Source organism: Gopherus evgoodei, chromosome 2, assembly GCF_007399415.2.
Source record: "Gopherus evgoodei ecotype Sinaloan lineage chromosome 2, rGopEvg1_v1.p, whole genome shotgun sequence".
Taxonomy (NCBI): Eukaryota; Metazoa; Chordata; order Testudines; family Testudinidae; genus Gopherus; species Gopherus evgoodei.
In genome coordinates, this window is record NC_044323.1 from 60,509,524 (window position 1) to 60,534,378 (window position 24,855).

Consider the following 24,855-nt stretch of genomic DNA (forward strand, 5'->3'; position numbering starts at 1 on the left):
AAACATTAACAATAACCTCATTTCTAAATAAGTTTAGGTGAATCATTAAACTCACTATTAATAAGAACAAAAAGCACAGGAAACAATTTTCTTATAAACAGATAGTTTTGACTTTTTAATTAAAGAAAAAAGAAATGCAAGTTTAAAAGCAGTTTGTTTATCCTACACTCCTGAGTGGTTTAATTTTAGGTAAACAGTCAACTAGTTGTTGCATTTTAGTCATGGAATTTCAACAGAAGTTGCATAGCTAGTGTGCTGTCTGCTGTTCCACATTTTGAAAATTTACTAATGTTGTGAACAAGTCTATGGGATCAGTTATTTCAGTTAATACAACATCATCAAAATTCAGTTAGTTTACCTGTGAACATTACTGTATGATAAGAATGCTGAAGACAAAAGAAGCAATAATGTGGATGTGGCAAAAAAAAATTAAGATTGAAATAAATTCTCCAAAACTGGACCCCCATTTGTCACTTCTAAGCATGAATATGTATGTGAGTAAGAATGGATATGGGATGAATAGATACACTCGTTGCAAATGGTTATTAAAAATATTCTGATATTAGTTCAATTTGCCAAGTGGAATTTTCCCCCTCAAATGGCATGTTTTATTGCAGTGTACAGAATTATTCTAATAGGAGAATATACTCCTAAACATAATTCTGCCAGTCATGAATTAACAGGTATGAAAGGACATCTGCGATAGAGTATACAAGTTAAGCTGTCATATGTTTTTGGTAAACTTACAAGGCATAGTAAATCCCAGTTAGCATTTGCACCATGAATTCAGAAGAAACTGGAATCCTGCTATTTACTCCTTTGTATTTTCTTACTTGTTGCCGAGGAAATCCACAGACACAGATTCTAGAGAAACCATGCATTTGGCATTAGTACAGCTGTTAATTTAGATGACTCCATATCTAAAATATTACAACGCTAAGAAGAGTTTACTATATGCCACAGCCAGAAGTGGAAACCACAAAGCGAATCCATCCAGCAATCAATTTTTCTGAATTAGATCACTCTTATATATCCATTTTGAAAAATATATGCAAAATAAGCGTTCAAAATGCCCTCTACTGGTAGAGTATGAGCCCTTCATACTTCATTACACAAAAAAGAAATTTCAGTCACTCATGCTACAAGCATATAGCAAACAAAATACACAAGTATCAGATTTCTCAGGTTACTATACTTCTCAAAACACACACTAGTGAATCTACCATATGTTGCTCCTCATAAAATGAAATTACCTTTGCCAGTAGTGCAGCATATTACATGCTCTAAATTTACAAAGTTACTCTAAAAATGGTAAAAATCTTTTCTGCGTTGATGCAAGTTTTCAATTAGATTCCATCACAGATTGTAACTTATGTGGCTTTTGTAGATCAAAAATGACAAACTTGACACACATAGTAAATCACTGAATATACATTAATAGATTTTTTTCAAAGACTAAAGGAATATAATGTAATTTAACTGCAGTATTTTATTCAAGTTTTGTTATGATATCTTCTTCAAGGTGGAAACTGGAAGATATTAAAGATCAGAAACTAATTTTGAACTGTTATAATGAAATACTCTCTTAGCAGATACTTTATCCTTGTAACACTCCCCTGGTTTCTGTTTGCAGTTTACAGTAACTAGTATATGCATCTAACCTTTACTGCCAAAAACATAAGAAATGAATCTGAGACTGAGTCCAAAGATCTTCTATTCTTCAAATGCCAATAGTTCTTCATAGATAGGAGGTCCTATGTTTTAATCCTAGTTCTGCCATTGACTTGCTGTGCATTCTTGGATATATCACTTCATCTCTCCGTGCCTCATTCTGCCACCTAGTCTTTGTCATGCCTATTTGAAATTGTAAATTCTTTAGATGAAAAACTTCTCTCTCTCTGTATGTGATTGGGTTTCAAGGTACTACTGTCATACAACTATTGACTGAATGTTTCCCCTCAATCCTTTGAATCTTTTTGCTACACCTCCACATTTTCTATCTTATTCTTGTAAAACCATCCTATCTTTACAAATCTCTATTCTTCAGACATCAATATTTTCTTCTCATGTTATAATTTTTTCTATGTTTACATAAAAATAATTCTAGCACCAGGCTCCCTGACACAGTCCATGGATATCCACAGATATAAAGCAGATATCCACAGATTCGCAGGACTCTAGGTATAAAATTTGGATCCACATCCATCCACGATCCACAAACATGGTCCATGGATATCCGCAGATTTGTGGGGCTCTAATTATGTGGCAGGAGTGATTGCATGCTGCATGAATTTTTACAGGTCTCCTACATGTCTGAAGATGATTTTTGATGGTTTTGTTGGCGAATGAAGCTAATTTTACATTTAGTTATCCTTAAGTGTGTGGTCTCATGCCCCAAGTCTGTCTTGACATTGGTGATTATGAGAATTCATTTTGCTCTATAAGTGATATGAGCAGTGTCTGGATCCACAGAGTTTATATTTGGATTTTATGTGATTTAAGAGATAGTCAATGAAGAGAAACAGTCAGAATGTGAACCCATAAATTAAACTGTATTTCTAAGTTCAGCAAACAGTCATGAGTTTTACTTCATGCTTCACAAAGTAAGAGACAGTCTTCTCATTTGAAGGGTATCCAACTGGCTACATTTTTCTGCATGTCTTCATCACTAGTAAACTTGACCCAACTCAGGTCTATAATACAATTACAACTAAACTGGTACACTGTAACATACGTACATTGGGTCAACCTTACTGGTGATAATGCATAAGTAGCAAAGAACACAACTTAGCCTTCAGATCCCAGGTGATTTAGCAAATAGAAAAAAAAATTTTCCTTAAAGTGCTCAACCATAGTGAAAAAACAGTGCCAGGTTTAGCTATGCAGTTTAGTCTTACACATTCTACTTTTAGACAAATGCTGACTAGAAAATTTCCAAACAGGCAGTAATACAAATATTGTTAAAAAGTGTTTTTGGGTTCCAGAAAAAAAAATCCCACTTTTATAGTCCTTTCTATTTTCACCTTTGCAGGGCATAACCTAGAGTATTTTTCTGGTAACCTGAAAGTTTTCTTAACCAATAAATTCTTGCCTCTAATACTGGATATTCTAGATAGATAGCAATGAGGATACAAGATATGGAATTAGGAAAACTGGACTTTTCTTGTATATTTAAGGGTGTTTTCCTAGTCTCTATAGTTTATGAAATGGAAGACGTTGTAGGCTATAAGATAATCAGGGACTGGAGAAAAGGATTATGGAGTTGTTTTGTGGACTAAGTTATATGAGTATGCTAGCTAGATTTTCCACATTAGCGCTCTCAGTCACTACAGCAGAGGCATTTATCATTTCTTCTGGAACCATTTTCCACCTCCTCTTTTGTTCCAGAAACTGAGTTTCCTTGGTAACAATGCTTGCTCTATTCTGGATCGGGCACTTCCTTGTGTCACTCACTCTGGCTTTCCATGTTCTTTTAAGATTGCAAAGTCAAGCACTCAAAAGTTAGGAAATGACAGAATTTAGGCTGCCCTGAAACTTTAATTTGGTCCCTCATGTGTATAGATTAAAAGCAGTCTAATTACATGACCCTGCTTCATTCTGTGCACAGGGAATGAAGCAGCTGTTCAACATTTTTATCATCATCCAGTCAATGGCCCATCTCCTCCTTACTGCATGCCAGCCAAAGCCTGCAAAGAATGGTGAATGCTTGAGAAGATGGGCTACTGAGATCATACGTTGGGCCTGGGATAGGGGTTTGTCAGGAGAGCTTGACCCATTTTCTCTCCCCTCTTGCCCCTGGAGTTCTACATGCAATGTGTTTTGCAGCTGCAGGAGAGACATGGGCCTGGCCTTAGATGAGAACCTGTTGCAAAATTTTGGCAGTATGCCAAAATAACTGAACCACCACAAGTGACAGAAGAGGGAAAATTATTTTCAAAAGTTTGTCTCAATTAAACCTGAAAGGAATTAAATGGGACAAAGCAGCAGCACTTCCCTGGTCTCAGTTTATCCCTGCCCAATTTCAAAGGTTTGCAGCAAACAGTGATATTTGAGTTTCTCAAACAAATGATGCAACCACTTATGATAGAATATGTTAGACACCATCTGGGGGTGATGCTCTCCCTATAATTAAGAGTCTGATTCAAGTAGCCTTGAGCTGTCAACCCTTGTTTGTTCAACTTACATAAAAATTAGTTCCCAGAGAACTAGATCCTGGTGATGGGTTAAAAAATAACTGCACCACAGATCACTGCAAATGCTGTGGAATTTGCTTTAAACAAACTAGCACTCAAACTCAAAGCCAGGAATTCCAGAATGTCTGGAACTCAAGATTGAGAGAGGTCTATTTTCACTCTCTTGCATAAAGAGAGAATAAGATCTCTAAATCCTTGAGTAAGTTAGAGAGTTAGGTTGTTTTCAGGGGAGTACCCACAATCTGATAGCTCCCTCTTTCTTAAAGTTTGATTGCCTCATGCCCAGAGAAAAGCCTGAAGCAAGAGGGACTCTGAGGAAATCCTCTGACTCACTGTCTGTTCAAGTCCATGGTTTAATCATGGACAGCTTTATTAGATATGGGCACAATGGCTTTAGATCAGTCTGGAGCTAGGAGGATTAACTTCCATGCAAATATGGCAACGATCTGCTACACTGCCTAGAAAAAGCCTATATCAAGTCATCTGTTTGCCCCCGATTTCTTAAACTTTCCTGAACTACCTCCTTGCTTTTGTGTTTGTTTTAGAGGTCCATAGAAAGTGAAAGTTTGTCTCGTTTTCTATACATCTCCTTGTCTACCACAAGATTTCACATTTCCCCAGGCTCACCAGCAGGTTACTTTATTCAAACCACTGTACTTTTGATGCTTCCTGCTCTCCCATCTGTCAGTAATTCACAGAAGTTGTTTATTGCTGCCCCTTTATCTAAGTTCACAATGATTTCACTGTTGAAAAGGTTGGGACAGTGCAACAAATAAAGTTAGTTAAAAATGAAATCCTCCATTAGATACTTGACTGCCACAGCATACAACCCCCCAGTGGTCTATTTCTGTTGAGGCTCATGCATGGAATAGTTTTAAATGTTCTGCTTCTGACTGCATTCTGTGAATGGTCTGGATCTTCACGTCAACCTTCCTTTGAACAAAGATTTATTCCAGTCAAGTCTGCTTCTTCTCTTGAGTGCCAATTTTGGTATCTCTGCCTTGTCAAAAAGCTCTAGTATTTTTGGATGTTCCTATGTATTGGAACTTGAGACACATTGAATGTCTCACCCATGAGGAGGATCTTTTTAATCAGTGACAAACTTTTTAAAAGCCACATATATTTTCTTGAAATGAGAGATCTGACAGCTTGGTTTTGAAGGACAGTTCTGTGGAATTTTGATTTAGTTGGTGAGGAGGAACAGTGGACACACCTACCTTCTCCCTCCTCTTCACTGATACCATGCTCATCATTATAGCATCTCCATGCTTAATTCACATGCTCTCCTTCTGGCAGAGGCTTATGAGGCTATCGAACTTTAAGTCATACTGGTAATATTTTACATGACATCACAGAAGAGGCAGACGAACAAGGCATATTTGGCTAAGATCTTGCTCGAACTACTTGTTTCTGTTGCTGCAGAAACCAAACTAATCTCTGGCTCCCAAATGAAGCCTGCAGAAAAAGCCCCAAAGACTAACATTCATTTCGGGGGGGGCAGGGGGGGGAGTATCAGTTTTTCTGTGTTAGGGGACTTTTAGTGTTGCCAAAGCTTCTGAGGCATGGTAGCTTCATTTCTTTGTGATCCTCCCATAATCTTGCATCTCTGTCAAAAGAACACATCAGGACTGGCAAGTACTAATTTTCCACCACGCCCCACTAACTACTCAACTCCGTGTCTTCTGTATGTTGGTGCAGGGACTGAGCTAGCACATGTGTCCCTATGATCAGTTCTTACTTCTGATGAGGATATAATGGCTCAGTGACTACACATGATAGCGCCAGAGTGGTATTTTAGGTTCCCTGATGGTGCTTTTCTGCAGGGACATGCATAAGGGCTGGAGTGGTACTGGTGCTTCTCGCTGTTGCAGAGGTCCCACTTGAAGGCAATGTGTGTGTAGGGAGGGAGAAGGCAATGCCTTTACATCAGGCTGTATGCATTATGGGCACTCTGTAGGAGCAAGAGAAATATAGCTGATTGATTTACTCAATCAGTCTCCTTATCTGAAGGTACAATCTTGGTGGTGGACTTTTTTCTCCCTCACAATCCCTCTTTTCCATCAAAATACATTGGTGCCTGTTCCTTCCTTTATAGTTTAGGTAGCAGGGACCTTTAATATTTGGCTTCATTAAACCCTGGTTGCAGGAGCAAATACTGGCCTGGAGCTCTTGCAGATGTCAGCCATGTGATATACCTCGAAAGGCTAGACAGTCGCACATGAGATCATGAGTCCACAGGCTCAGATTTCAAGAGATGCCACCAACCCTCTGAGGCCCAAGACCCATTTCATCTTTGCTCAGGACTCTCTCTGCCATGAAGTTACTGATAATTCCACTTAAAGAGATAGAGTTGAGAGTCAGCAAGTCCCTTATATATAAAGATGACATCACAATACTTACACTCTATCTGATGTGGAAACTTATGCTTGTTTGTTTTCCTTCAGTGCTTTTCCTAGATCAAGGCGTAAGGACTTAAGACAGACTTAAAAAGCATTCAACTAATACCCATATTGTCCAATAAATGGTTTTAGGGTACATGTGAATAGGGTCCAGGGCTGTGAAATTAGATCATACACTCTTTAGAGCAGGAACCACATCCAATTTTATTTATACAGCAGAGAAAATGGGATCATAATTCCATAGGGGCCTCTGAGCGCCACAGTTGCCTCAGTGTGCATTCTCTAGCACACCCATAACTAATTTTTTAGTGGCTAGATGGTGACAGAACCATAGACAAGACTGATATCCATGGAGAGGACAAAGATGGAAACAATCTCCTTTTCTGAAGCATGACCTATAGGATTGAGGTAGATTAGCAGGTTATTGTGGGAAAGTCTGTATTGCCATCATCCATCTTTCACATTTTTCTTGATCTAAAAAAGGTATATTTTGGAGACAATTATAAATGTACAATAACTGCAATGGTTATCACTTGCACTCTGCATGACACTTTGCATGTTGATTTCAGTATGCATTCAACAAGAAAGAAACCCAAAAGAGATTGTATCTTTGGATCATCAGAGCAAAAGACGAAAAAAGAGTCATGCTGAGACTAGAACCAGCATTTGAGACAGGGAGTAGAGATCATGAAATAAGCTTCAGTGAACAATATGCTTATTTACCACTCAATAGCAGATGGCTGCTTGGTAACTCTAGAGTAGCAGTCTGAGGCTAGACATATAGAAAGCTAACCAAATATGGTTAAAAGCAGAGATATTTGGTTATAATGATTGGGATCATTAGCTTTATTGCAACACCAACTACCTATATTTTTTTAACTGGGAATAGCTTCCTTAGTATGCATACATCTATTTTATGGAATGATTACTGGTAATACATGAGTAAGCATAAGACCCTTATTCTGGAAAAATAACCAGACATTTGCTCTGATTTTCAGCTACACTTATTTTTTTTAAAAAAAGGTGTATTAGATTGAAAATAGAAATCTGTGATGTACTGTAACTGCTAAAATCATGAAAAGGCTTCCCAATCTAGCCACACATCTGATGCCAATATCACTCAGAACTCTAAATAGGTCAAGTTATATTCTACCAAAAAAAAATCGGCTAAAATGGAAAGAGGGGAGCAGCATTCCCCTGCTACACAGCCCCAAAGTAGAATAAAGATAATGAAACAGAGGCATTCATTTCTGCTTCCACTATTACTAAAGGTATCTAAATACAGAATTCTGTATATATAATAAAATCAAAGATTAGGTAAATTCACATAATTGATGTGCTGCCAGTGTTATCTCTAATCTTGAGTTTGACCTTTGTAAATTGATATTGTTAAAGGTTTGTCATGATGAATAGCAACAGTGTTACATTTCCAAATCTCTGATAAAAATAATTAACCTTTCTAAAAAGGCTGTTCAGTGTAACTCAGACTTTTACCTTTATTTGGGCAGATCCTTCAGCAGAACCATATGAAATGGAAATGCCTAAGATATCCTGCTGATTCACTTAAAATGAGGGGAAAGGGAAGATTCTTTAGAGGGAATCCCACTACCTCTTCCACAGATCCTCCTCAGACCTAGATCATTACCAGATCCACATCCACAGACTTAAATGCACTGAAACATATCCTCGACCTCTTGTGTAAACCTCTTCCATTCCCCTGGTTACCTAAATTGCTTTCAGCCAGGAGATCTTTGGAAAGATTTACGGACTTGGAAGGGAGACTCTATGAGGGTCTGAGGGAATTTAAGTCCTGCTATTACACAGTTCATGTTTATAGTTTTATAAGCATCAAAATGGACCATCATTCAGTACCCAAACTCATAGTGTTTATTCTGAAATGAACTTCGGTTTGCACCTTGCATCTGCAGCCACTCTATTTGGTTAACCTCAAGATAACTATCAAAACTTAATGAAGCAGGATAATCAATGCCTCACTTTCCTATGCAACTCTTAACTGCTATACATTTCTGAAACCTCCTCCTCAGGTCTCCAAGATACCACTACCATCTAGCAAGATGTCAGGTACACTTCTCAGAGTATAAAAGGATTTTTTATGGTACTTACAAAAAAGAAAAAGCATCCTAATCTTATTCCCTCAGGATAAAAACAAAACAAAAACAACACAGAAACTCAAACCTTACAGCAATAGCTGCCCTTTTGAAGTTTGTGTGACAGTGCTTGAGATCTCTGAGTTAGAGACTAGTGGAAAATTGTTGTGTTATTGTTTATGGAATTTCAGGATTCTGGTTCTTGTTTTTATCTGCACAAGAGAGTCACCCTATCCTTAACATCACCTCACTTCAAAGTTAGCCGCAAGAAAAATTTGCAGGATTTGAGACAGGATGTTTGGATTTTACGAGAGTCATGTTGTTCATTGCATCTTCTTCACTGAGTTGTATATTTATTGTGGGGGAAAATGCAGGGCATCTCTTATACTTGAGCAAATATGTCTCAAGAGTTTTCAGGTGAATGACTGATTTAAGGTAAATATTTGAGTAACAAATTTATGAAGCAGGTTATCATTAAGCTTATACTACAAACATTCATAAAATGAGAAACAAGAAATAAATAGAATTCAAAGAACTAATACACATTTGTCACATGTATTGCCACTTTCAATATCATGACAATTGTAAGTTTTTTTAGACTTCCCAAATCTTAGTAAAATAGTCAGTCAAGTTCCCAGCTGTACAGCAACAAAACTGTAAAGCATCAAAACTCAGTTTAACAAACCTTCCAATGGGATACTAGTATTAAAGGAATATCAAAAAATAAATCACTTCTGACAATTTTTACCCAGTGCTTCAACAAAAAGTTACTACTATAACTAAGATTAGAAAAAAAAATCTAGATTGTTTCATTGTTTCCCCTATTGATGAGTCTCATACAGTAAGAAGGGAAAGAAAAGCCATTTTAAAGTATAAACAATGTGACTGTAAACCAAAACAATTTACAGAATGTTTCAGGGACTACAGGTGCTCTACATAACTGTTGTATTTTCAGGTATACTATATGACAGTTTTAACTTCTTGTTTAAAACCGTCTGGACTTCACATTGCCTGTGTCCATTTAATATATTCAGTCTAAAGAAAGTTTACCTTGAGCAAATTTGACACAATGATTGAAGAGAAACTGCAGGCATGTAGCTTAAGGCAGCATTATAACACAGCAGGAGGAATGTCAGCACTTCAAACCTAAACAAAAAATATTCAAAATGATCAAAAACATAAGTTTAAAGTATCAACATATTTTAGTACTTTTCCCTTTTTAAAGTGAATATAGAGAATAAGTTAAAATATGCCATGCGCAGGAACCATACAAGGGATTCTACTATAAACAACACAAATTTACAGCATCATTGAATCACAGAAACATAGGTTTAGAAGGGACATCAAGATGTGCTAAGGCAGAATCAAGTAAACATAGCACAACCCTGACAGCTGTTTGTCCAACCTGTTATTAAAAATCTCCAGTGATGGGGATTCCACAACCTCCCTTGGAAGTCTATTCCAGAGACTCACTATTCATCTAGTTTGACAGTTTTTCTTAATATCTGATTTAAATCTTCCTTGCTGAAGTTTCCATTACTATTTATCCTATCTTCAGTTGACATGGAGAGCAATTGATCACTGTCCTCTTTAAACCAGCCCTAAATATATTTAAAGACTTATCAGGTCCTGCCCCCATCTTCTATTCTCAAGACTAAACATGACCAGTTTTTTGTTTGTTTGTTTGGTTGGGTTTGTTGTTTTTTTTTTTTGGGGGGGGGGGGGGGGTTAAATAAACCTTTCCTCATAGATCAGGTTTTCTAAGCGTTTTATAATTTTTGTTGCTCTTCTCCGGATTCTCTCCAGTTTTCCTATATTTTTCCCAAAGGGTGGCACCCAGAATTGGACACTATATTCCAGGTGAGGCCTCACCAGTGCCACACAGAGTAGGACAATTACCTCCTGTTTCTTACATACAACACTCCTGTTAATACACCCAGAATGATATTAGCCTTTTTCACAACTACAACATATGATTGATTCATTGAATTTGGGACCTACTCTAACCCCCAAATCCTTCTCAGCAGCAGTATCAGCTATCAGTTATTCCCCATTTTGTAGACGTGCATTTGATTTTTCTTTAAGTGAAGTACTTTGCACTTCTATTCACTGAATTTCATCTTGTTGAATTCAGACTACAGTAGAACTTCAGAGTTACAGACACCTTGGTAATGGAACTTATCCGTAACTCTGAAATGTTTCTAACTCTGAACAAAGTGCAGTTCGGGCTCCAGATCCACAGCTGATACTCCAGGCCAGGCTTCAGCAGCAGCTGAGCTCCCTACTCAGTGCAGACATGAGTTTGCAAGCTGTCTCCCTCCTCACCAGGGGTGTGTGTGAAAACAGTTTGTCCCTCTCCCAACCAGGGGAAGGAGGTAAAAACAGCACATCCCTCTCCCAGCCAGGGGAGGGATAATGGGTGAAAATAGCACAGACACCAGCGCTGCTCCTGCTTTGCTGGCTCCAGCTGCATTTGGCTGGCAGCCAGTGTCTTGCAATAAGTGGCTGTCCTGCGCATGGGTGTGGGATGGAGACAGGCAGCCCAGATGTGCCTATCTTTAAGATGCAATACAGGCACAGTACAGTATTTGCTTCCCCTTCAACTCCCCCCGCTGCTGCCTGATTGGTTACTTCCAGTTTCACATGGTGTCCAGTTGATCGGTCAGTCCACAAGAGAAAGTTGCTCACCTTGCAGTAACTGAGGTTCTTCGAGATGTGTGTCCCTGTTGGTGCTCCACTCTAGGTGATGGTGCGTCCTGGCGCTGTCGATCTGAGATTTTTGGTAGCAGTGCCTGGTTGGGGTGCACACACCCAGATGGCATCTCCCATCTAGTTGGAATCTTCCTGAGTGCGTGCGCCCCACAACCTCCTCAGTTCCTTCTCTACTGTGGAGAGTCATCTCTGTACTGCAAAGTAGAGGGGAGGAGGGTGAGGAGTGGAGCACCTACATGGACACACATCTCGAAGAACCTCATTTACTGCAAGGTGAGTAACTTTCTCTTCTTCTTCGAGTGCTGTCCCTGTGGGTGCTCCAGTCTAGGTGAATGTGTAGCAGTACCCACTATGGTTGGTGGGACTTTGGAGATGCGGCAGGGAGTACTGTAGATAGTACTATATGGCCTACTATTGTGTCTGCCGTGGTGTCTTGCATGAGAGCATAGTGTTTTGTAAACGTGTGTTCAGATGACCACGTAGCCACCTTGCAGAGATCAGGAATGGGAACGTTGTGTAAGAAGGCAATGGATGCCGACAAGGCTCTAGTGGAATGAGTTCTAATGTTATCAGGCGGTTGAAGATTCTTCGCACAGTAACAGGATCTGATGCCGTCAGAGATCCACTTGGATAGACATTGTTTAGAGACAGCCATGTCCTTTGATCTTTCAGCAATGGAAACGAAGAGTCGTGGAGACTTGCAAAATGGTTTAGTCCGTTCTAAATAAAAGGCAATTGCTCTCCTCACGTCGAGAGTATGCAGGGTTGCGTCCTGCGGAGTTTTGTGAGGTTTGGGATAGAAAGTAGGTAAGTATATAGGTTGGTTGAGATGGAAGGTTGACACCACCTTAGGAAGAAATTTAGGATGTCGTCTCAAAGTGACTTTATCTTTGGAGAAGACTGTAGGGAGGGTAGGCCATGAGGGCGCTCATTTCACCAACTCTCCTCGCTGATGTTATGGCAACTAGGAAAGCCACTTTCATGGACATATGGAGGTGAGAGGAGGTAGCCAACAGCTCAAATGGCGGTTTCATGAGGGCATGAAGTACGAGGTGAAGATTCCATGTAGCCACTGTTGGATGAATTTCAGGGTAAAGATTTTGCAGGCCAGCGAGAAAGCGTTTAATGGTGGGGTGTGTAAAGAGTGAGTACCCATCCAATAGGTCATGGAAGGTGGTAAGCGCCGCCAGGTGCACTTTGATGGAGCTGAGCGAGAGTCCGTCCTGTTTTAGTTTCAGGAGATAGTCTAGAATGTTAGGGAGGGTCACATTATTGGGTGCTAAATGTTTATGCGAGCACCAAAGAGCGAAACGTCTCCACTTCTGAAGGTAGGTTTTACAAGTGGAGTTTCTCCTACTGTGCAAGAGGACATATTGGACCTGCTCTGAACAGGCTAGTTCATGGGTTTGGAACCATGAAGGAACCAGGCTGTGAGGTGGAGCTTTTGGAGCTGGGGGTGAAGGACTCGTCCGTTGTCCTGGCAAAGGAGGTCTGGTCTGTTGGGGAGAGCCCATGGGTGACGGGAGGACATGTGGAGAAGGTAGGGGTACCATGTCTGTCTTGGCCAAGCCAGGGCAATAAGGATGACCTGGGCCTTGCCGTCTGCAATCTTCCGAAGAACCCTGTGTAGTAGAGGGATAGGTGGGAAGGCGTACAGGAGGTAGTTCCATGGGATGAGGAATGCATCCCCTAAGGATGCAGTCCCGAGTCCCGCCCTGGAGCAAAACAGGGGGCATTTTCGGTTTCGGGTCGTGGCGAAGAGATCTATTGATGGCATGCCCCAGTGGGAGAAAAGCTGTTGGGAGTACTGCGGGGTGCAGTTCCCATTCGTGTTCTGTCGAGAAGTGTCTGCTGAGTGTGTCCGCAGTAGTGTTGTGACAGCCTGGTAGGTAGGAAGCAATGATCTGTATTCAATGTCGTATGCACCAATTCCATAGTCGAATGGCTTCCATGCAGAGGGAATGTGATTGGGCTCCCCCTTGTCTGTTTATGTAATACATACATGCTATGTTGTCTGTTAAGACTCGCAGGTATTTGTTCTTTATGAGGGGAAGAAAGTGAAGGCATGCTCTCCTCACTGCTCTGAGCTCTAAGGGATTTATGTGTAGACGTGTCTCTGATGCAGACCACCAGCCTTGTGCCCTGTGTTCCCCTAGATGTGCTCCCCAACCAATCAGGGAGGCGTCCGTGGTGAGCATGAGCGTTGGGAATCGTTGCTGGAAGGAAACCGCCGTGCAGAGGTTTTCTGGGCTTGTCCACCACTGTAGGGAAGTTACAACATGGGGTGGAGGAGTTAGCAGCATCCCTAAGGGATGTCTGCTGGGTTTGAAACTGGAGTTGAGCCAGCCTTGGAGGCATCTCATATGTAGCTTGGTGTGTTGAACCACGAAGGTGGTAGCTGCCATGTGACCAAGGAGCTGTAGGCAGATTCTTGCTTGCATCCTGGGACGAACAGAGAGCGTACGTATGAGCTGCGTGATAGTGAGGAATCTGTTGTATGGGAGCGAGGCCCTGCTCTGGGTTGAGTCGAGATGAGCTCCAATGAATTCGATCTGTTGCGTGGGTATCAGGGTAGATTTTTGGATGTTTATTTGGAGGCCTAGGCTGTGAAAAAGGGAGATGGCGAAGCGCGTGGCTTGAAGTGTCTCACCATAGGAGTTGCCCCGATGAGGCAATCGTCCAGGTAGGGGAAAAGTGTGACCCCGTGTTTGCGGAGGTGAGCCACAACCACGGCTAGGGTCTTGGAAAAAACTCTTGGAGCTGTGGAGAGTCCGAAAGGGAGAACTCTGTATTGGAAAGGATCCTGACCGATTGTGAATCGGAGGAAGCATCTGTGAGCTGGATGTATTGATATATGGAAGTAAGCATCTTGCAGGTCGAGGGTTGTGAACCAGTCCCCTTGATCCAATGCAGGTATTATTGTGCCCAGTGTGACCATCTTGACTCTTTGTGTCCTCACAAATTTGTTCAGTCGGCGTAGGTCTAGTATAGCCCTCCATCCCCCAGTTTTCTTCTGCATTAGAAAGTAATGGGAGTAGAACCCTGTCCCTTGCTGTTGCGTCGGCACAGGTTCCACTGTGCCTAGTTGCAGAAGGTGTGCCACTTCTGAGCGAAGTAACTGCTAGTGAGAGGGGTCCCTGAAGAGGGACGGGGAAGGGGAAAGGGTAGGAGGGTAGGATATGAATGGGATAGAGTAACCAGTCTGAACTATTTCGAGGACCCAGCGGTCCTGTGTAATCCGCTACCAAGCATGTTGGAAATACTGGAGGCGGTGGCCAAACAGACAAGTAAGTGGTGGAATCAAGGGGTGGTCGTGCAAACCCTCGACCAAAGCTTCAAAACTGTTGTTTATTGCCCGGTGGATGGAAGGTGGTGGCTTGATTTTGATTTTGTCTGCGTTTGGGAGGTCTAGCACGATTCCTAGTTGTGTCGTATGGTCTGGATTGAGGGCGATCGTACTGATGTGTGCGTGGTCTTTGGTAGGTTGGTATCGTTGTCTCCTGGGAAGAGATGGGTGAATGCCCAGGGTGCACAGTGTCACTCTCAAATCTTTCATGGTGTGGAGGAGTTCATCAGTTTTTTTCGAAAAGAGTTTGTCCTTATCAAAGGGGAGATCCTCCACTTTGGTCTGGAGCTCTTTAGGAATACCTGATGCAGAGAGCCATGAGGATCTGCGCATAACCACAGCAGTTGCAGTGGTACGGGCTGCTGTGTGTGCCGTGTCTAAGGACGCCTGTAGGGCCATTCTGGAGATCAGTTGTCCCTCAGACAGGACTGATTTGAAGTCTGCTCTTCTGTCCTCTGGGATGTATGAGGCAACTTAGAAAAGCTTATTGTAATTATCAAAATCATAGCTGGCGAGGAGAGCAGAATAGTTTGCAATCCTGAACTGTAGTGTCGAGGATGTATAAACCTTGCAGCCCAGGACATCAAGGCATCTAAGGTCCTTGTCTTGCGGGGTAGGTCGATATTGTGACTGTTTGGTCCGCTGTGCAACTGCATCGATGACAAGAGAGTTCGGTGGTGGATGAGAAAATAGGGAGTCTGCGTCCTTTGCAGGAACGTAGTATTTACGTTCGATCTTCTTACAAGTTGGTACTAGAGAAGCTGGGGTTTGCCAGAGAGTGTCAGCTGGCTCCATGAGTGCTTCGTTTATAGGGAGCGCGATTTTTGAGGGCGCAGACGGTTGAAGGATTTTGAGGAGTCTGTGCTGAGTCTCCTGAACCTCTTCTAAGGGGATATCCTGACTGAGTGCAACCCTCCTAAAAAGTTCTTGAAATTGTTTGCAGTCGTCCACGGTCTGTGGAGGTGGAGGGAGGATGGCTTCATCTGAGGCTAATGGAGAGTTAGGGTTAGGCGAGTCAGGATATGGTGCATAGCTCCCAGGCTGAGGAGGGGACTCAGGCGCCCTGGAAGTGGATGGAGCAGGAGATTGAGGCACTGAAGGAAGATGATTGGTAGGAGGATTCTGCCACGAGTACCACTGAGGCCAAGGCATGGGGTAGGAGAACCCAGGCATCGCCCATGGGTGGGCAACCTAGGGAAACTGAGGCTGCTGAGCTTGAGCCGTGACCTGAGGTGGTAAAGGTAACTGTGGAGGAGAAGCAGGAGGGGAGAACTCCGCTTGCTGCTGTAGCTCAAGGTCACCGTCGGTGAAAGCCAGTTCAGGTGGAGAAAGTGGCAGGTCAAGAAAGGAGTCCTCTGTATCTAGGAGCGGAAAGTGAGGCTCAGGTGGCACTAAAAGGTCACTTTGAGTGAGAAGCTGTTGTTCCTGCTCCCTAGGTTGAGCTAAGCCTGCTCTCTGCTCTAGCTCTTTAGTAGGAGAGTGACAGAGAGTGTCCTGCTGTGCTGAGCCTAGAGGTGCCCTGCAGGGGGTCTGCTGCTGGTGCGCGGGCAGAAGAGTGGCTGGGTGCCGACGCTCTTCTCGGTGCAGAGGCTGATCGCACTGTTGGCACTGCAGCTATTTTTGTTGCTGATGCAGAGCCCGCTGGCGGGACCACAGCCGCTTTTGGCGCTGAAACTGACCAGGCTGTGAGTACCGTGGCCGTTTTGGGTGTCAGTGCTGAACGCGCTGCCGGCACCACGGAAGGTTCCGGTGCCAGCATTGAAGCCCCTCTTGGTGCCAAAGAGGAGTGAGTTGTCCGCATCGCAGTCGTTTGCGGCGCTGAGGGGATCGAGTCAACAGGTGCCTTCCCCACGCGGGAGGTCTGGTCCCTGCCTCTAAGCTCTGTCAGAGCAGTTGCTGAGGCGTTAGAAGAGGCTGATGCAGCTGTCTTTTGTGCTATCAGCACAGGAGGTAGGGATCTCGCCGGAGACCCCCTACTCGTTAGAGTCTCGTTTGTGAGACTGCTGAGCTTCTTGCCTCTGCTCCAAGGAGGGTGAAGCAACGCTCCTCACCGGTTCCAATCTGGCTGGGGAGCGTGTGGGAGCGGGTTCTACCTTTCCCGTCTCCGACAGCGGCTGCAGGGATTTTTCCATCATAATGATCTTGAGGCGCAGATCCCTGTCACGACGAGCTCTTGACTTGAGGCTGCACAATGGAAGCACTTCGCGGGGATATGGGTGTCCCCGAGGCACTTGACACAAGAGTGGCCATCTGACCGTGGCATGGAGTCCTGACAGGAGATGCATCTTTTGAAACCTGAAGCTCCTGGCATTATGAATTAGAGATGGCTGAGGAGAGTGTCTCAGTGGGAGACAAGCCTGAGGGTTGGTTTTGGTTTTTTGTGGTTTTTTTTGGTAAACTAAGTAACTAACTATGTAACTCTGCTAAAGCAAGGGAAACAACTGGGAAGTACTTAATAATTATTTCTATGTTCTTTGTTACTGTTTCCTATCGAAATCAGGGAAGAGAAGGTAGCACTGCCCCGAGTCCCGTCTTCAGCTGAGGACGGTTGAGAAGGAACTGAGGAGGGTGTGGGGCGCACGCACTCAGGAAGATTCCAACTAGACGGGAGATACCATCTGGGTGCGTGCGCCCCAACCAGGCACTGCTACCGAAAATCTCCGATAGACAGCGCCAGGACGCACCGTCACCTACAATGGAGCACCCACAGGGACAGCACTCGAAGAAGAACTCTGGCATTCATATCTTTGAGGTTCTACTGTAATTCTCCAATTCGTAAAGGTTTTTTGTTTTTTTTTAAATTCTAATCCTGTTCTCCAAAGTGTTTGCAACCCCTCCTAGCTTGGTGTCATCTACATGTTTTAGAAATTTACTCACCCCTCCAATATTAACAAAAATATTGGGTAGTACCAGACCCAGGACTGACCCTGAAGGACCTCACTAGATACATCCTTCCAGTTTGACAGAAAACCATTGATAATTGTACATTGAAAGTACAATCTTTCAACCATTTATGCACCTACCTATGGTAATTTAATCTAAACCAAATTGCTCTAGTTTTCTTATGAGAATGCCATGTGGGACTGTCAAAAAAAAATTACTAAAAATCAAAAATATACTGCTTTTCTCCATCCATTAGGCCAGGAACCTTGTTAAAGGAGGAAATTAGATTGGTTTGGCATGACTTGTTCATGACAAATCCATGCTAATTCCTTACAACCATATTATTCCTCTAGGTGGCTACTAACTGATTTCTTCATAATTTGTTCCAGTATCTTTCCAGGTATCAATGTCAGAGTGACTAACATAATTCCGTAAATCCTTTTTGCTCCCCTTTTTAAAGATTGGTTACTATGTTTGCCCTTCTCTAGACTTCTGGAACCTCACCTGTCCTCCATGAGTTTGCAAAGTAATTCTTAACAATTCCAAGATTGCTTCAGCTAGTTTCTTAAGTATCCTAGGATGAATTTCATCAGGCCCTGCCATCATGACTACTTCTAATTCATCTAAATAATCTTTAACATGTTCTTTCCCTATTTTGTTTGAGTTTCTTCCTCCTTGTTAATAATAACTTTTGACTATCTGGTCACCAGTAACCTTTTTAGTGAAGACTGAAGCAAAATAAATACCTCAGTCTTCTTGATGTCATCAGTTATTAGCTCTCCTTCCCACTAAGTAGAGGACCTAAACTTTACTTCATCTTTCTCTTAAGGTATTTAAAGAATCTCTTCTTATTGCCTTTTTACGTCCCTTGCTAGGTGTAACTCATTTTGTGCCTTACTCTTTCTGATTTTATCACATAGTGACTTAGTAACATATATCATTAAAGCTGTAGACAGAAGCCGTTAAATGGTGTAAAACTGCAAGTCAGCGTTCTCTTCTTGTTGTGAAATGCAACACAAGTAGTATTTGCAAACCTAGATTAAGATGTTATTTTAAAAATATGCCTCCTGAAAGTATTTTAAACCCATATGTCTAGCAACTAATTCCTAAGATTCTAAATTACCAAGATACCTATGTACTACAACTGTAAACTTAGACAATATTAGATGAAAAAGATGGCAGGATAACAAAACTAAAAATAATGAAGCTACTTTAACCATTTTTATGGATTTTCATGCAAGATCTTACTATAGTTTTACCTGTTCTGTGCTGTTAACATCTCTCTTTGAGGATGAGGTCCACTGTACACAACTCTGGACAAACCATGCTGGGATAAAGCTCCCTCCGTAAGAGCCATGGAACCAATGCTGGAAGGCTAAAATAAACAGGTATTTGAATAAAGGATTCCAAACATTTGTCCTGTTAAAGTCTCATTACAAAGTGGAGTAAAAAACAGACAAAAAAGATGGAAAGTTGTACCTGTGCATACATTTTGAACCTACATAAATCTATCTGGCTGCTTTCTTATGTTATGTAATATAGCAACTGCCCTGAGATTAGTAGAAAAAGTTAGGAAACAAAGCTATGAAAAAGTTGGCACTTAAAATTGTTTTAAAAACAAGTTTAAATGTCCTCACTAGAAGACAATAGCCACAAAAGCTATGCTTTGAAAAGTCAAGTGTGTCATTACATCATCATGTATAACAAACTGTTCACATTGCCTTCTTTAACTGGCCTCAGCATAAGAGGAAGCTACGCAGTCCATCTGGTAACAACCATGCATTTAAGTAATTTCACTCACTTCATGATACACTGAAGGTTTGGACAAGGATGGAATTGTGAAACTCAGCACTTTACTATGCCCCTGTTTGTCAACTATTTCCTGTAAAACACAAAAGACATCAAGGGTTACAATATTAAAATGTTTATTGTGAAAATTAGAAGAGCTCAGTTAGCATGCAAGAAATGTTATATTGTAGGGGAAAACTCTGAATTAAATATCATTATCGCAGGGGTTCTCAAACAGGGGGTTGGGATCCCTCAGGGGGTCACGAGGTCATTACATGGGGGATCGCGAGCTGTCAACCTCCATCCCAAACTCCACTTGCTTCCAGCATTTATAATGATGTTAAATATATTGAACAGTGTATTTAATTTATTAGGGGGGTTGCACTCCGAGGCTTGCAATGTGAAAGGGGTTGCCAGTAAAAAAAAGTTTGAGACCCACTGCATTATTGGCTCTAGAATGCAAATAGTCAGCTAGAAGCTTAACGTAGCCTTGATATTTACCCAAAACTAAGTGTTCTTTGCTATTTTTGAATTCACTTAAAATAAAGACATTTGTTGGTATTTGTTAATTGATACATACTGGACATTTTTAATAGCGTACAAAAGAAATATACATTTCTATAGCGTCTGTTGCAAAATATTTGTCTTGAAATAGATATATAATTTTTTGATTTAACAGTATTATCCATTATTTTTAAAAGCTATACTGTACCTATTCTTTCCAACTATTGAGGAGTAAAGGCTGAAGGTGTCTAAACCCGGTAATAAAACCCTCTCCTCCATAGCATAATGATGGCTAACTGCATATTTAAAAAACACTTTTAATTAAGTCTTAAATCCAACTCCAGCCTAACATGATCTAACACTATCTGATAAATTCTCTTTCAGAACATTTGCAAAAGAAACCCAAAGTTTATTAGTACATATCTACACATGGGTGAGGGGGAAGGACCCTATAGAAACTATATCCATGGACGCAAGGGTTCAAAGGGAATTACTTTCCTGCAAGATGAGACTTTCAGAGTAACAGACATTTTATCCCTGCATCTTAGTGCATGATTAACAGAATGAGCAAAAAAGATGTGCTAACAATGCCACAAATGAGCACTGGTCCACAGCACTTCAAAGCAAAGGCTTCGGAAATGGGAAACGTTGACGCAAACCTTACTGGACGAGTGGGGGCAGAATCAACAAATGATACCCAACAGTGCTGTTGAAATCCACAGGAAAGAGAGAGTAATAGAAAATATAGCACAGCCAATATGATAATGAAGGACCTGGGACATTCAGGATACAACAAGATGTATACTCAGCAAGCAGTAATCTGGGACTGCCAGTCAGAGGGAGGCCTGACTCACATTCTACCCCAACTACCGCTCTCCTCAAGGGTCAAACACATCTAGGAGCTAGGGGATTTTAGTCTCATGTTAAGGTGCTAACATCCAGGAGTTAAAATTCTGCATAGATGGTATATTTAGAAAAAAATATTTTCAGTTATGAACAATTTACCCCAACTTTTAGCTTTATATCTATGGATTCAGTCAGTAACATGGAATTCAGGACATAGAAGGCTGCTTAAAGCATGGAACATTTTCTAGATAATGGAACCCTTCAACATCAGAATTTATATCTCCAAAGATAGGAGCAGAGAGAAAGTTTAAGGAGAATTGGATTTTAAGATGGACAGATGGTTAGATTGGAGCAGATGAAACCTCACGGGTACACCGTTCTTTGGCCAGAATATAGCTACACACCCCATCATTCTCCATGTCACCATGAATCCTTCACCTGTTGGCATTTCCTCATTCCCTATCCAGGAGGCAAGAGTAATTGACTAGGAGTCTGGTCTCCACAAGCTTCCAATGGACCCATCATCATCTCCAGAAAGAGGCAGATGATTACGGCTCCCATAGTCAAACTGGCCCAGAGATAGAGTGGGGTGGGGGCGGGAACCAGTCTCTGTGGCCAGAATAAGTAAAGTACCTCCTGCCAGACAAGTGCCACTCAAATTGTCTTTTCCAAGTACCCTACTTAGGACTGTCTGGGAAAGAGATAAAAGAAAACATACAAGAGAAGAACAGACTATTTGGGAGAATGCCTAGTACTTTGCTGTGCTCTCTCTGCCTGTAGAGCATTACATGACCAAACTGATTATGGTGCAATGTCTGGCTAGGATATACAAGAGCCTTTGGTTGCCAAAACTGTTTTAGTGAGCTTTTCCATGTGTGCTGGTAGACATGGTTATCCAATTGTCCACTTCTAGATTGACACTTCCTGTCTGAGAAAAAATTACCAGAGCCACTGAGATACTCCACTGAAGCATTCATCCCCTCCTTGTTGCCCCAGAGATTTAGAACAGCTAGACAAAGCCAGAAAGGAATAATCATGAATAGATACAGTTTGACTACAGGAGCAGCAAAGAATTCTTATCAGCCTTCCACAGTAGCAGTTGCTAAATCATACACCACTGAACTATTCAGGACCTTGAATCACTTTTATAAGCCCCGTGTGCCTCTACTCAACTCCAGTACCTAGTTCTTCTCAATGTGAGATGATATCAGTTTATTTTTCAGCTAAAGTCACCTACATTTAAGACAATATTTCAGGATACCAAGTACCACACAGATGCAGGCCTGGCCACACAATTTCCCTATCTGAATTGGGCCCATTCACACCAGAAAAAGGCCCAGAAGCACAGCAGGAAAACTGAACAATGAACTAAAACTCTGATCTATGCACTTCTTAACAAAATAAGGCAAGTGCACTAGCTCCTTTAGGAAGGAATTTACTGTCTCTCAACTTCTAAGGCATGTAAGCAATTGTCCAGGACTTAAATCACTGCTCAGTGTAACAGATGATGCACTTGCCTCTACACAACCAAAACCCTTATCTGTAGCAATCCCACAGGGATCCATCATCTCCCCACATCCCATTCCATCTATATGAAGCCTCGAGGCGTGATTGTGAAATGCAGATCTTACCGACTGGTAATTTAAAAGCAAACAGCACCATTCTCCAGCTATAAAAAGGCTTGGCTGAGATCAGCCCCTGAAAGAAGAGCAGCTAGATTAAGCTAATCTTGGAAAGACTGAGGTGATTTGGGATAGAGAAACATTTTGAAGAATTTGCTCTCTCTCACATATAACCCTCAGTTGAAGACATTTGTCTGCAGTGTGTTAAACAGTCAACACCCATTTTGTTTCCTCAGAACAGTGTTTCCCAAACTTGGGACGCCACTTGCTTAGGGAAAGCCCATGGTGGGCTGGGCTGGGCTGTTTACCTGCTGCATCCACAGGTTCGGCCGATAGCATCTCCCAATGGCCGCAGTTCGCTGCTCCAGGCCAATGGGAGCTGCTGGAAGTGGTGCAGCAGGTAAACAAACCGGCCCGGCCTACAAGGGGTTTTCGCTAAACAAGCAGCGTCCCAAGTATGGGAAACACTGCCTCAGAAAATAGGAATTGTAATGTTGTCCAGGATCTTGCCTGACAGTGACTAGTATCAGACACTTCGGAGGAAGGTATATGAAACCCTGGACAATTACAGAGTAACATTTCCATAGGGGAAAATTCATCCTAGTCCCTGCCCCATCAGCTAGTGGTGGGTTTATGCTGTAAAGCATGAGGGATTATCCCCTAGTTTATTTTATCTAGATGTTCTCATCCACATAAACAAAATCTTTCAATACTTCCTGAGTTTTTTTCTCAATGATATCTTGTGGCAATAAGTTCCACAGGTTCATTATGTAAAAATGAATGCCTCCCTTTCTAGAATTTTAAGTTTGTTGCCTTTCAATTTCACCAAAAGAATACTTTTTCTTTATAATAAAAGGAGTGCATGGATTTCTCTTTTCCCTAAACCATTTATTATACCTTTATGTCTTCACTCTAAATTAAAACAGTGCCAGTTTTTTCTAATCTGACCCACATGGAAGTCTTTTCATAACTCTCATTTTTTTCACTCATCAATAGACCTCTTTTATTTCTGCTTTACTTGAGATAGGTCAACCTGGTCACTGTAAGGGTATAAAAAGGGATGACAGTTTCAGTATGTTCTATCCTATCCTTTGCATGTGTTAAAAATAAGGTTTTTTGGGACTACTGCTATAAGCATGAATGGATGTTTCCATTTAAATGTCCACATGAATGTCCACATCTCATTCTTGAGTAGCTGCAGCTAGTTTAAAACCCGTCAACATGTATGAGTAATTAAAGTCATTCCTTCCCACATGCATTACCTTTCATTTGTCAACGCTTTCATCTGACATTCTGCCATCCATTCACCTAGCTGCTAGGTCTTTAAGTCTTGGTTACGGGTAACCAATTGGTCTAGTTATATGAATTTTAATAAAAATGATTCCCTGTACTACAGATAATTCTGTAAATTAAATATAAAACTAAGTTGGAAGCCAATAAGAATTGCTCACCTGAGGAGACTGACATCACTACTCCTTTGGTGAGGAAATTTTCAAGTGTTTTCAAGAGATTCATTCCCCCCTCCGAAGAAATGAGAGCACTTAATACATAGGGATCATCAATGTTTGCATTAGCCTACATGTCTTTTTTCCTGGCATTTTTTGAAAGCTTTAAAAAAATTAGCTGAAAGGACAAAAACAAGTGTCTAACAGCTCATTTCAATTATCTTTTGAATCACAGGATCCAGAGAAATATCCTGTTTGTTTTTAAAACACTACACAATACTTATGGCTCCATGAGTAACTGTGTGGGAGAGGGAGGAATAAGAAGTCAGCATCTGTAGGTTAGTGTTATTTCAGAATGTCTTGGAAAAAAATTTGGCAGAGACTCTCTCTTGGAGATTTATCTACCTTATCCAAATCCTTATTGCACCAAGCAGCTGGAAGATAGATGGAAATAGCAGACAGGGTTATATTAATAATTGAGAAACCTCTCTTAACTGACTATTCTAAAGAGATATAGTAGTGGGTACAGCTTCAGGTTTTTCTTTCTGAAATGCTAGTGAGTGACTTTATCTTAGCAGGAGAACACAAGGGGTTATCCAGCTATACTCTGAGCACCCTGGATGCCTGTGTTATCAGGGAAGCTAGTTCAAAATGAATCACAGTTCCAGGCATAAACCCAGTGCAAGAGTCAATGGTCCTGTCTGTGCAGGAGATTGTCTAGGACTGTTGTCCTCTTTTCAGCTGCAATTAAGTCTCTGGAGACGCGTGCATGCATTTAGCCTATTAGAGAGACAGTTGCACAAAACTCTCTAGAAGTTTGCATGAAAAAAACTCTTGAGCTGAACTTGTTTCACTATTTTCCCACAAAATGGGCACATCTATTCTTTCTTTTCGCCTCCCCTAATTTATCAGAATTTTAAATAAGCCCCCTTTCACAAAGCTGTCCTCTCCCTCATTGCACTGGTCTCTCTCCTAGAAAGTACAAGAAATTAGACTGGAGAAAATTCTG

At 41.5% G+C, this 24,855-nt stretch overlaps 1 protein-coding gene across 9 annotated transcripts in view; it reads right to left on the reverse strand.

The window, feature by feature from the left end:
• FAM126A (family with sequence similarity 126 member A) overlaps positions 1 to 24,855 on the reverse strand; it is a 97,557-nt gene that overhangs the window by 17,653 nt on the left and 55,049 nt on the right. For all 9 annotated transcript variants that reach the window (XM_030550762.1, XM_030550761.1, XM_030550756.1 and 6 more), the window contains 4 exons: positions 19,443 to 19,523; positions 18,901 to 19,016; positions 9,751 to 9,846; positions 748 to 864 (listed from right to left, as the gene is read on the reverse strand). In XM_030550762.1, the coding sequence (XP_030406622.1) occupies positions 748 to 864; positions 9,751 to 9,846; positions 18,901 to 19,016; positions 19,443 to 19,523 (410 nt within the window). The remainder of the gene's footprint in view (positions 1 to 747; positions 865 to 9,750; positions 9,847 to 18,900; positions 19,017 to 19,442; positions 19,524 to 24,855) is intronic.